Below are 12,227 nucleotides of genomic sequence, written 5' to 3' on the forward strand. Positions count from 1 at the left end.
CTAATAAAAAAAAGAAATAAAATAATGTTGGTAAGCTTAATTTAGAAGCTGTCAAATGTGTTTGAGGCATCAGTGACAGCAGCATGACCAAATGCTGTTATTGTATTAGTGTTTTCCACATCACAGCATTAAAAAAGTACAATCTGTGTGTGTGTGTGTGTGTGTACAAATACTATTTAATTCTTGGATTCTGTTTTAAAGTGTGATTCATGCACAGTCACTCCAAAGTAACCCAATCTTTATTTATTTTATAATAAAACTTGCTTCATACGCTGGCTGAAACAAGCTGCTTCACCTCCCTTCACTCCTACTTTCTTTCTGATTGGCAGAGTGTGTGACCATTGCACTAGGATGGTGTGTGTGTGTGTATGTGTGTGTGTGTGTGTGTGTATATGTATATATATATATATATAAAAAAAAAATTAGGGGTGCAACGATACACAATTCATGGTTCGGTTCGATACTTTGGTGTCACGGTTCGATATTTTTTTTCGATACAAAAAACATGTTCATGCCTTTTTAATTTGTCATTTATTAAAGTTATAAATATATATTTTAACTCAAAAGTACAGTTTTTAAATGTAATGTTGCTGAAACAAAGTAATAAAATCTGTCTGATCAAGAAATCACTCATCTTTGGAAAAGAGTTTATTACAGAGAAATGTCTCTTTCCAAAATAATAGCTATACTATACGCTTCTTCTGGGCTATATTCTCAGCAGCATATTAAACATATCAGGTCCCCATAAGGAGAATCATGTGCTAACGGCTGTCTAAATGACTCGGGTCAAGTTTGTAGCATGCCTGCTTGTTGTTTTTGTCTGCTTCCACTTGTCTTTGCACTAGGATGATGTCGGAGTAAATGTGCAGTCATATTCGTTGTGTTCCCACTAGTGCTGTCAGCGTTAATCTCGTTGAAATAACGTTAACGCCACAACACTGCAAATCTCTGTTAACGAGCTACCGCGGATCGCCCCGTGCGTGGGGCTGGACGGCCAACATGTTAACAAGCTAACTGCGCTAACGTGCTAGTTCCCACCAATGTAACTGAGCATTGTGTGGCACACACATACACACACACATCATTCATATATATATATATATATATATATATATATATATATATAAAAAACACGCTCTACATCATCTGAGAGAGACAGATTCAAGAAAGTGCCACAACTAATGTTAGATTTATCTCGGCATAAACCTATTGCTGGAACAGCCGAGACAATTCTACTACAATGGTGAAAGCAAGACGCAAGTCACCAGAGCTCTTTGTGTGATCTTGTGCACGAGGGAGATGACCAAGACGAGCGCTGTTCCTGCCGCTCGAACCCCAGTCACTCTCAGTCAGCTTCCCCGTAGCACTGCTCTTTATTGTGGTTACATAAATATACATAGTCTCATTAACATGTGACATCTCAACCAGGCATATATGTGAACAAAGAGTACCTCGTGTGTGTGTGTGTGTGTGTGTGTGAAAATATGACCCTGCGAACAACTCCCCAAAGCTGGTGCTAGGAGTCCAACGGTTCACCTAAATAAAGGGCTCTTATACTTAAACAGATACAGAGTAGGTGTCCTCCTATACCATAAATCAGGAAGAGAAGGTACGACCTCTCGTGACCTTAGGATGTGTGTGTATGCCAGAGCACTTTGGAACGCACACAGAGTCTTTGCAGACTATAGATAGATGAGACATTCTATCAATATGCAATCGATTATATACTTCTAAACATTATTGATGCTATGTTTCTAAGTACAAATGACCATCACAAAATATCACTCCAACAACTAACATGATCAATAATTAATAATTTGTTTTAATTTAATCCAATGAAAAGTAAATAAGAAAATAAAAATGAGAATAATGAGAAGGACTTGTGAATATTGTTTTGATGATGTGAACGAGCTGCTGCTGAGGGAGTATTTGTCACTGTGTAGTACACGCCTGCTTCCTCACTTTAGCAGCAGTAGTACGATCCAGTGCAACTCCAGCTGCCACACCCAGTCCAGCTCCAACCAGCACTCCTACTGGACAAGCTGCAGCTCCCACAATAGCTCCAACAACAAGCTGGGTCGTAATCGCAGTACTGACTCCAGCAGCAGCTCCAGCACCGAGTCCAGCAGCAGCTCCAGCAACAGCACCAACCCAGCTGCCCTGGAGAAACTTGTTTTTTCTCTCTGCTTCATATCTTGCTTCAGTGGCCATCAGCCCAGGGTTTTTCTTCTGAAGTTGTTCCATCTCTTTGGTTATAGCGCTCTCTGCCTTTTCAAACATCTTGTTGGTGTAGTAGCTTCCTCCGTTTCTCTGAACCATTAGTCTGATCTTCTCCAGCAGCTCTCTGACCTGAGCAGGATCTCTGCTATTGTTGTTAAAAACATGATATCGTCCTCCACACTGACGGACGAATTCACGAAGAGCTGGAGTCTTAGTGATGAATTCTTCTATGGAGACATTCAGATCTACATGTGTGAACAACACCATGGTGTAACGAACGGCTTCATCTCCAAACACCTCCTGAAGGATTCTCAGGGTTTTTTGTTCTTCATCTATAAATATGTTTGGCTGGATCACAACCAGGAACACATGAGGACCAGGAGCAGCCAGTGAGATGCATCTATTGATCTCCGTGTTCACCTGGCCTAAGGTAAACACAGAGTGAAACAGGCCTGGAGTATCAACGACAGCCAGGGTTTGAAAATCAAACAGAGCTGCTTCCTGCTGACACTTTGACGTCACTGAGGCAGGGGATGAAGCTGATGCTGTTTTAAAGGCTTTTCCTCCCAGGATGGTGTTTCCCGATGAACTCTTCCCAGCTCCAGTTTTCCCAACAACAACAATCCTGAAGTCTTTTTCAGCTTTTCTCATGGACTCTTTAGCCTCTTCGAACATCTCATTGGTGTAGCAGCTTCGTTCGTTTCCCTGAACCATAGTGTTGATCTTCCTCAGCAGCTCTCTGACCTGAGAGGGATTGTCATCATCTCGGTTGTTAAAAACATGATATCCTCCTCCACACTGATGGATGAAGTCTTGGAGAGCTCGATTGTCCCTGATGAATTGTTCTATGGTGACTCCATCATGCTCCAGGTTATCTCCACGTGTGAACAAGGCCATGGTGTAGTCTGCTAAGTGTACTCCAAACATCTGCTGAAGGATTCTCACTGTTTCTCGTTGTTCGTCTGTAAATCTGCTCACACAGATCACAACCAGGAACACATGAGGACCAGGAGCAGCAAAGGAGATGGATCTCCTGATCTCTGTCTTCACTCTCTCTTCAGGTTTAACATTATCAAACAGACCGGGAGTATCGACCACAGCCAGTTTTTGACCTTCAAACTCTCCTGTTTCCTTCTGACACACTGAAGTTACCGAGCTTGAAGATGATCTAGATTCAAAAGCACCCTTTCTTCCTAAGATGGTGTTTCCTGATGCACTTTTTCCAGATCCAGTTTTTCCAACAAGCACCATCCTGAGCTCTGGTTTCTCTTTTGTATGCTTCTTTTGTGGTTCTTCTGACTCTGTTTAAAGAAATTAGCAAATTTTAACATCAGCAACTGTGTTAACATCAGTAAAACCAAATAAACAGTGTGAAAAAGTGTTTGAGCTCCTTCCTGATTTCAGATTTTTTTGTATGTTTGTCTCTGCATGAGAATCCTCTGCAGGTTTGTGCAGGATAAACGGGTTAGTTTGCTGCACTGTATTGGGTTTAATGTAAAGAACAGTGTGTGACTGCTGCACAGTGGTTGTGGGTTCATGGTCACAGTTAGCTTACATCAAGCGTAGCAGAGATTCATTGACTGAAATTCACCTTCATACCAACTTCATACCATCTAGAAATCAGACAGCATTAACAGTGCTCTGTCAGTGTAGAGGAATCAACCAGGACAACTTATGAAACATTTTATTTTACATCTGGTGTGTGCATGCACGAAGAGCAGCAGGTCAGCTGATCACAGCCTGTACACTAAGAACATCTACTGGAGTGCTCAATAGAAATTATTGAGTTTGAGAGTTTGATTCTTTTACCCACACTGAGACCTTACAGCTGATTTTAGGGTTCCTCCACCTGCTGAATCCACTTTAACCCTGTGCACATTATCCTGTTTAGACCAAAATTACTCCAAGAGTACCCCAATGACTCATCCAGGAGGTCACAGAAGAACCCAGAACAACGTAAAAGACCTGCAGGGTTCACGTCTCAGCTAAGGTCATGATTCAGCAATGAGAAAGAAACTGGGCAAAAATGGCCTCCATGGCAGAGTTCAAGGAGAAAAGCACTACAGACCAAAAGGAACATAAAGGCTCGTCTCAGTTTGGACAGAAAACATCTGGATGATCCCTGAGACGTTTGGAGACAATGTCTAGTTGGACCTTAAAATGGTTGTCGATCCATTTTTGATCATGTGCTATGAGAGGTAAGATGAAAAAGGCAAAGAGTGGTTGAAGAAGAGCGAGGCTCGTGTGGCCTTCCCACTGACATCTTTTTTTTTTTTTACATTACTTACAGTATCAAGGTAAACGTTTTCTGTGACCTCATTAAATATACGTAATTTATTGTACAACGAAGTGATTCAGGAAATGGAGCTGCTACATCTGTCACTAAAAAAACACCATGTTTCCTTGGCAGAAAAGTTGATCTGATCATTTAAGCATTAATCTACTGATGATAAGAGAAGCTACAGATGTTTCCTGCACTGTACTTCCTCTCTCTACATGTCAATCAATGAAACAAAAGCCACAAACAAGAAAACAGAAGAAGCTACAAAAACCGAAACCTGCCCTTTGTTTTTCTGTCAAAAGTGTTAAAATTGTGTTTACTTCTCGTGTCATCCACAAACTGCTCCCATCAAGGTTTTTTTTAACCATTGGTCGATTAATGTTTACGTCGGTCATTTTGCTCATGTATTTAGATCATATTGTACAATCTGCTTTACAATAACAACTACACAAAAATGTCAACTATTGTAAAAACAAAGGAAACCAGTGAGAGGAATAGATCAAATAAAGATAAAACCTAAGAAAGATAAAGTGAGTGTTGAGTTCTATTACTGTTTAATTAACACTAATATTATAGATTGCTCTTTTTAAATGTACTTGCCGAGTCGCTTGTATTTGCTGGCCATGTTCGTCTTTTACAGGCAGTTGATGTATGGTTTCTGTCTCTGCTGAATAGTTTCCTCTTTATTACCCCATGATCTGAGTCTGCTGTTAACGCCCCCCTTTGAATGAGTGATGTGGTCTGTGCTCTGTCTGTGGTACATCACTTCTGTAGCATGCATGCAGCAAGGCACAAATCTTGTTATCAACAGTCATGTTTCCGCTGCTGTTACAGATCTGCGTGCAGACTCGGTGAGAAAAAAAAAAGTGAGACACACAGAGCAGCAGGCTTCACTGCGTTTGTTTTACTTGCAGGGAAGCAAAAGCATACACTGTGCGCTGTTCCTGCCGCTCGAACCCCAGTCACTCTCAGTCAGCTTCCCCGTAGCACTGCTCTTTATTGTGGTTACATAAATATGCATAGTCTCATTAACATGTGACATCTCAACCAGGCATATATGTGAACAAAGAGTACCTCGTCTGTGTGTAGGTGTGTGTGTGTGTGTGTGTGTGTGTGTGAAAATATGACCCTGCGAACAACTCCCCAAAGCTGGTGCTAGGAGTCCAACGGTTCACCTAAATAAAGGGCTCTTATACTTAAACAGATACAGAGTAGGTGTCCTCCTATACCATAAATCAGGAAGAGAAGGTACGACCTCTCGTGACCTTAGGATGTGTGTGTATGCCAGAGCACTTTGGAACGCACACAGAGTCTTTGCAGACTATAGATAGATGAGACATTCTATCAATATGCAATCGATTATATACTTCTAAACATTATTGATGCTATGTTTCTAAGTACAAATGACCATCACAAAATATCACTCCAACAACTAACATGATCAATAATTAATAATTTGTTTTAATTTAATCCAATGAAAAGTAAATAAGATAATAAAAATGAGAATAATGAGAAGGACTTGTGAATATTGTCTTGATGATGTGAACGAGCTGCTGCTGAGTGAGTATTTGTCACTGTGTAGTACACGCCTGCTTCCTCACTTTAGCAGCAGTAGTACGATCCAGTGCAGCTCCAGCTGCCACACCCAGTCCAGCTCCAACCAGCACTCCTACTGGACAAGCTGCAGCTCCCACAATAGCTCCAATAGCAAGCTCGGTCGCAATCGCAGTACTGACTCCAGCAGCAGCTCCAGCACTGAGTCCAGCAGCAGCTCCAGCAACAGCACCAACCCAGCTGCCCCAGATAAACTTGTTTTTTCTCTCTGCTTCATATCTTGCTTCAGTGGCCATCAGCCCAGGGTTTTTCTTCTGAAGTTGTTCCATCTCTTTGGTTATAGCGCTCTCTGCCTTTTCAAACATCTTGTTGGTGTAGTAGCTTCCTCCGTTTCTCTGAACCATTAGTCTGATCTTCTCCAGCAGCTCTCTGACCTGAGCAGGATCTCTGCTATTGTTGTTAAAAACATGATATCGTCCTCCACACTGACGGATGAATTCACGAAGAGCTGGAGTCTTAGTGATGAGTTCTTCTATGGAGGCATTCAGATCTACATGTGTGAACAACACCATGGTGTAACGAACGGCTTCATCTCCAAACACCTCCTGAAGGATTCTCAGGGTTTTTTGTTCTTCATCTATAAATATGTTTGGCTGGATCACAACCAGGAACACATGAGGACCAGGAGCAGCCAGTGAGATGCATCTATTGATCTCCGTGTTCACCTGGCCTAAGGTAAACACAGAGTGAAACAGGCCTGGAGTATCAACGACAGCCAGGGTTTGAAAATCAAACAGAGCTGCTTCCTGCTGACACTTTGACGTCACTGAGGCAGGGGATGAAGCTGATGCTGTTTTAAAGGCTTTTCCTCCCAGGATGGTGTTTCCCGATGAACTCTTCCCAGCTCCAGTTTTCCCAACAACAACAATCCTGAAGTCTTTTTCAGCTTTTCTCATGGACTCCTTAGCCTCTCCGAACATCTCATTGGTGTAGCAGCTTCGTTCGTTTCCCTGAACCATAGTGTTGATCTTCCTCAGCAGCTCTCTGACCTGAGAGGGATTGTCATCATCTCGGTTGTTAAAAACATGATATCCTCCTCCACACTGATGGATGAAGTCTTGGAGAGCTCGATTTTCCCTGATGAATTGTTCTATGGTGACTCCACCATGCTCCAGGTTATCTCCACGTGTGAACAAGGCCATGGTGTAGTCTGCTACACATACTCCAAACATCTGCTGAAGGATTCTCACTGTTTCTCGTTGTTCGTCTGTAAATCTGTCCACACAGATCACAACCAGGAACACATGAGGACCAGGAGCAGCAAAGGAGATGATTCTCCTGATCTCTGTCTTCATTTCCTCTTCAGTTTTAACATTATCAAACAGACCGGGAGTATCGACCACAGCCAGTTTTTGACCTTCAAACTCTCCTGTTTCCTTCTGACACACTGAAGTTACCGAGCTTGAAGATGATCTAGATTCAAAAGCACCCTTTCTTCCTAAGATGGTGTTTCCTGATGCACTTTTTCCAGATCCAGTTTTTCCAACAAGCACCATCCTGAGCTCTGGTTTCTCTTTTGTATGCTTCTTTTGTGGTTCTTCTGACTCTGTTTAAAGAAATTAGCAAATTTTAACATCAGCAACTGTGTTAACATCAGTAAAACCAAATAAACAGTGTGAAAAAGTGTTTGAGCTCCTTCCTGATTTCAGATTTTTTTGTATGTTTGTCTCTGCATGAGAATCCTCTGCAGGTTTGTGCAGGATAAACGGGTTAGTTTGCTGCACTGTATTGGGTTTAATGTAAAGAACAGTGTGTGACTGCTGCACAGTGGTTGTGGGTATGTCAATCAATGAAACAAAAGCCACAAGCAAGAAAACAGAAGAAGCTACAAAAAACCGAAACCGAAACCTGCCCTTTGTTTTTCTGTCAAAAGTGTTAAAATTGTGTTTACTTCTCGTGTCATCCACAAACTGCTCCCATCAAGGATTTTTTTTAACCATTGGTTGATTAATGTTTACGTCGGTCATTGTGCTCATGTATTTAGATCATATTGTACAATCTGCTTTACAATAACAACTACACAAAAACGTCAACTATTGTAAAAACAAAGGAAACCAGTGAGAGGAATAGATCAAATAAAGATAAAACCTGAGAAAGATAAAGTGAGTGTTGAGTTCTATTACTGTTTAATTAACACTAATATTATAGATTGCTCTTTTTAAATGTACTTGCCGAGTCGCTTGTATTTGCTGGCCATGTTCGTCTTTTACAGGCAGTTGATGTGTGGTTTCTGTCTCTGCTGAATAGTTTCCTCTTTATTACCCCATGGTCTGAGTCTGCTGTTAACGCCTTCCCTTTGAATGAGTGACATTTTAATAGGACGAAAAAGAAGCAGATACTTGCTGGTTATATGTCAACAGATGTGTAATTTTGTGATATCGTCTGTGTTTAGTGCAATCTGTCTGTTGTACATCACTTCTGTAGTGTGCATGCAGCAAGGCACAAATTTTGTTATTAACAGTCATGTTTCTGCTGCCGTTACAGATCTGCGTGCAGACGTGAGACACACAGAGCAGCAGGCTTTACTGCGTTTGTTTTACTTGCAGGGAAGCAAAAGCATACACTGTGGTGGACCACTGGAGGGCTCCACTCACACCCAGTTCTCAGGAAGTGTTGTTGCTGTGTTTTGGAGAGAAAAGTATTCACGAAATATCACCATGTGGTGGCCTCTCGACCTGCTAGCCACCCGTCGTGTGATGACTCTCCTCCGGGACCCACCCACCCAAGGGAAATACGGCGCCCTTAAGGAGCTGTTTCTTCAGCGCTATGCCCTCTCCGACGCAGAGAGAGCCGAGAAGCTCCTCTCCTTCTCAGGCCTGGTTGGCAGTACGGCTCTCGAACTGATGGAGCACATGCTATCTTTTCTCGGACCGGACGACGGGGGATTGCTCTTCGCCCACATCTTCCTCCGACAGCTGCCAGTGGCCGTGAGAACCGGCCTCACCAACTCTCTGCTTCTGGGCGTGAAGGATTATCGCTCCCTGGTTGAGGAAGTGGATCGTATTTTCTTGGCTACCTGCACTTTCCACGATCACGGCCTGATCGTCAACCCTTCCAAGTGCCAGTTGGAGTTGCCGGTTCTGGATTTCATGGGCCACTGCATTTCCGCTGACGGTGTGGTTCCGTTGCCAGACAAGGTCCGGGCCGTTTTGGCTTTTCCACGTCCCACGTCGGTTAAAGCGCTGCAGGAGTTCTCAGGGATGGTCAATTTCTACAACCACTTTTTCCCCAGAGCTGCGCACCTGCTGCAGCCACTCTGTGCTGCCTTGAAGGGTAAAACAGCTAAGGACTCCCATTGATTGGCTCCCTGAACGCATCCAGCCATTTTCTGGGGCCAAGGCCGCGCTGGCTAACGCCGCCCTGCTGGCCCACCCGTTTCCATCGGCGGAGATTGCGTTGAACACCGACGTGTCAGACGTGGCGTTTTCGACTCAGTACACGCCCTCTCTCATCCAAGGGGTCTAGGCCTCGGTCAAGCTGGTCAGCTCTAGGTTTGTTTCGCTGGGCCTTTGTAAATCGGTGAAAGACTGGGCAGCAGCGCTCATCCCACGCCCCAGGGAGGCGTTTTGATCATGTGCATGTGATCTGGTTGGTCCTCTGTTGCAGTCAGAAGGTTTCACGCACCTTTTGACTTTAGTGGACCGCACAACCTGCTGGCCCGAGGCAGTGCCTCTGGCGTCCACTACAGCAGCAGCGGTGGCCAGGGCATTTTTGTCAATGTGGGTTTCGTGTTTCGGTCCCCCCGCCGACATCACTTCAGACAGGGGCCCCCAGTTTGTTTCAGAGCTTTGGTCTGCCATGGGTGACGGCCTGGGAATCAAGGTCCACCGAACAACTGCGTACCACCCGCAGGCCAACGGGATGTGCGAGCGTTTCCACCGGTCGCTTAAGGCCGCGCTCCGTGCTTCTCTCACAGATGGCAACTGGGTTGACCGTCTTCTGTGGGTTTTACTGGGGTTGCGCTGCGCGGTTAAAGAAGACCTCGGGGTTTCCCCGGCTGAACTTGGTCAGCCCCTCCAGGTCCCCAGGGAATTCTTGCCCGAGAGTCCACACCCGTGCTTCAATCCCTCTGTGCTGTCTCTCCATCCCCCAAGAGACTCGTTTTCTGTTCCTGGCCCAGTGCACCATTGTCTGCCCGACACATTTGATCCAAGGTCGTTGGACTCTTCACAGTTTGTTTTCATCAGGCATGACGCTCAGTGGTGGACCACTGGAGGGCTCCACTCACACCCAGTTCTCAGGAAGTGTTGTTCCTGTGTTTTGGAGGGAAACGTATTCAGTTGTGTGGTGATGAGTAATAAACAAGGATCGAGACAATCGAGAGCTCTTGTGTTGTCTGTGTTTACCTCCACAGTGGATCTAAATGTCGACCCCTGAACAGGATCCAGTAACAATCACTGTGGCAGATATCTAAGAAAATGTCTTCAGTATGAAGAGTTGGAAAACACCAAGACCAAACATGATTCACACCTACTGGCTGCACTCCATGAGTGTCTGGCTTCACAAATGAACCAGTAGCTAGTAGATGTGACACATCCAAAATGGCTCACTGAAGGCCGGACAGTCCTGATTCCTAAGGATCACCATAAGGGACTGGTCCCATCCAACTACCAGTCAAAGACCTGCCTCAGTGCCAAATGGAAGCTTCTGTCTGGCATCATAGCGGCTAAGATGAACAGGCATATGGCTCAATACTTGGCACGGAAAGGAATGGGCAGAAACACCAGAGGGGTAAAACACCATCTACTGATAGAAAGCACACCTGGATCCTGGAATGCCTTGAGCTATACAAGATCAACAGGATCCTAAGAGCCTTCATCAGAAATTTGATGGCGTTGTGGTGAACATCAGTCCAACTTCAAGCCAATCAATTTAACAAGGAGGTGGTCTTCCGTACTGCTGTTCCACATAGGCCTGAACCCCCTCAGTGAGATCATTGACAAGACTGGCTAGGGAAACCAACTACAGAAAGGCGTAATCATCAGCAAATCCTCTACATGAATGACAGCAAGCTGTATACCAGGAGTGAACGACACATCGATTCACTGACCCACACTACTATGATCTACAGCAATGACATTGGAGAAGTGTATTTGGATGGTAACAAAGAGAGGGAAGGCGGTTAGAACTGAGGGGATTATACAACCAGAAGGCAACATTGCAGACATCGAGGACAGCTATAGGTACCTGGGACATCCACATAGTAAGGCAAGTCCTGAAAAGTCAGCTGAATGGGTAGAAGAATGTCCGGGCAATTAACACCTACGCTCTACCGGTGATCAGATACCCTGCTAGGATAATAAGCTGACCAAAGAAGGAGACAGAAGCAACTAACATCAAGAAAAGGAAGCTCCTGAGCATGCATGTGGGATTTCACCCCAAACCCAGCACCATGAAACAGTACGCTAAGTGGAAGGAAGGACACTGAGGACTAGTGAGTGTCAAAACCACTGTCCAGGTTGAAGGTGAAGGCAACAGACCCCCAAGCTGGGTGAGTGGCTCTAGCAGATCCCAGGAACAACACCCAAGATCTTACTAGATTAATAAATGAATGAACCATACGCACAGAAGGATTAGATTATTAAAGTGTTTTTTATTTCTATACTTGGCTATAATTATTCTCACCGACACTGGTGTAAGACAGCTAAGAGTAAAGATAAATAGTTGAAATGACAATAAAGGTTTTGACCAGCAGGGGGTGTGGGGTTGTGTGAACATAAAGTCTCGAGAAATGAAACCTTGTTTTTAACCAATTGGACAGAAAGCTTCGAGGCTTCATCTGACCATCAGTAGTATCAATATTATCTTCAGACAACAATAAAACTATTTTAATAAAAACATAACAAAAGGTGTTGTGCCTGATCTTTAATCTCTGTTTCTGCAACATAAATCAGGAGCCAACACACCCACGTTAACTGGTGATAGTCACAGTTTGATGTGCCGTGTGACAGCCGTATGCTCAATGTAACATGACGTCAACGCAGTAGTCTGAAAACATTGACAGCTGCAGGCAGAGGTGTGTCTGATGCGTTAAACACCAAACTCAAAACACGAAATTGTTGAGCAGTCTAACATCCATTCTGAGTGTGCTGTAGTGTTTTTTTTTTATATC

The 12,227-nt window shown here is 44.0% G+C and overlaps 2 protein-coding genes across 2 annotated transcripts; both read right to left on the reverse strand.

The window, feature by feature from the left end:
* Positions 1-1,134: 1,134 nt before the first annotated feature.
* On the reverse strand, positions 1,135-5,230 carry LOC120726569 (GTPase IMAP family member 8-like). Its single transcript, XM_040020234.1, has 2 exons — positions 5,102-5,230; positions 1,135-3,521 (listed from the first exon to the last, which is right to left on the reverse strand). The coding sequence occupies exons 1-2, from the start codon at positions 5,124-5,126 to the stop codon at positions 1,933-1,935; spliced, it is 1,614 nt and encodes a 537-aa protein (XP_039876168.1). The 5' UTR covers positions 5,127-5,230; the 3' UTR covers positions 1,135-1,932.
* Positions 5,231-5,355: 125 nt separating this feature from the next.
* LOC120726570 (GTPase IMAP family member 8-like) lies at positions 5,356-8,436 on the reverse strand. The gene is made up of 2 exons (XM_040020235.1): positions 8,288-8,436; positions 5,356-7,661 (listed from the first exon to the last, which is right to left on the reverse strand). The coding sequence occupies exons 1-2, from the start codon at positions 8,310-8,312 to the stop codon at positions 6,073-6,075; spliced, it is 1,614 nt and encodes a 537-aa protein (XP_039876169.1). The 5' UTR covers positions 8,313-8,436; the 3' UTR covers positions 5,356-6,072.
* Positions 8,437-12,227: the final 3,791 nt, after the last annotated feature.

Source organism: Simochromis diagramma, unplaced genomic scaffold (assembly GCF_900408965.1).
Source record: "Simochromis diagramma unplaced genomic scaffold, fSimDia1.1 OVJJ01000753.1, whole genome shotgun sequence".
Classification (NCBI taxonomy): Eukaryota; Metazoa; Chordata; class Actinopteri; order Cichliformes; family Cichlidae; genus Simochromis; species Simochromis diagramma.

Bases quoted from the DNA above. Each gene is read 5' to 3' on its own strand.
- LOC120726569 (XM_040020234.1), bottom strand. From the start codon at position 5,126: ATGGCCAGCAAATACAAGCGACTCG. The intron at 3,522-5,101 runs GCAAGTACATTT...TTCTTTAAACAG, and splicing joins CAGCAAATACAAGCGACTCG to AGTCAGAAGAACCACAAAAG.
- LOC120726570 (XM_040020235.1), bottom strand. From the start codon at position 8,312: ATGGCCAGCAAATACAAGCGACTCG. The intron at 7,662-8,287 runs GCAAGTACATTT...TTCTTTAAACAG, and splicing joins CAGCAAATACAAGCGACTCG to AGTCAGAAGAACCACAAAAG.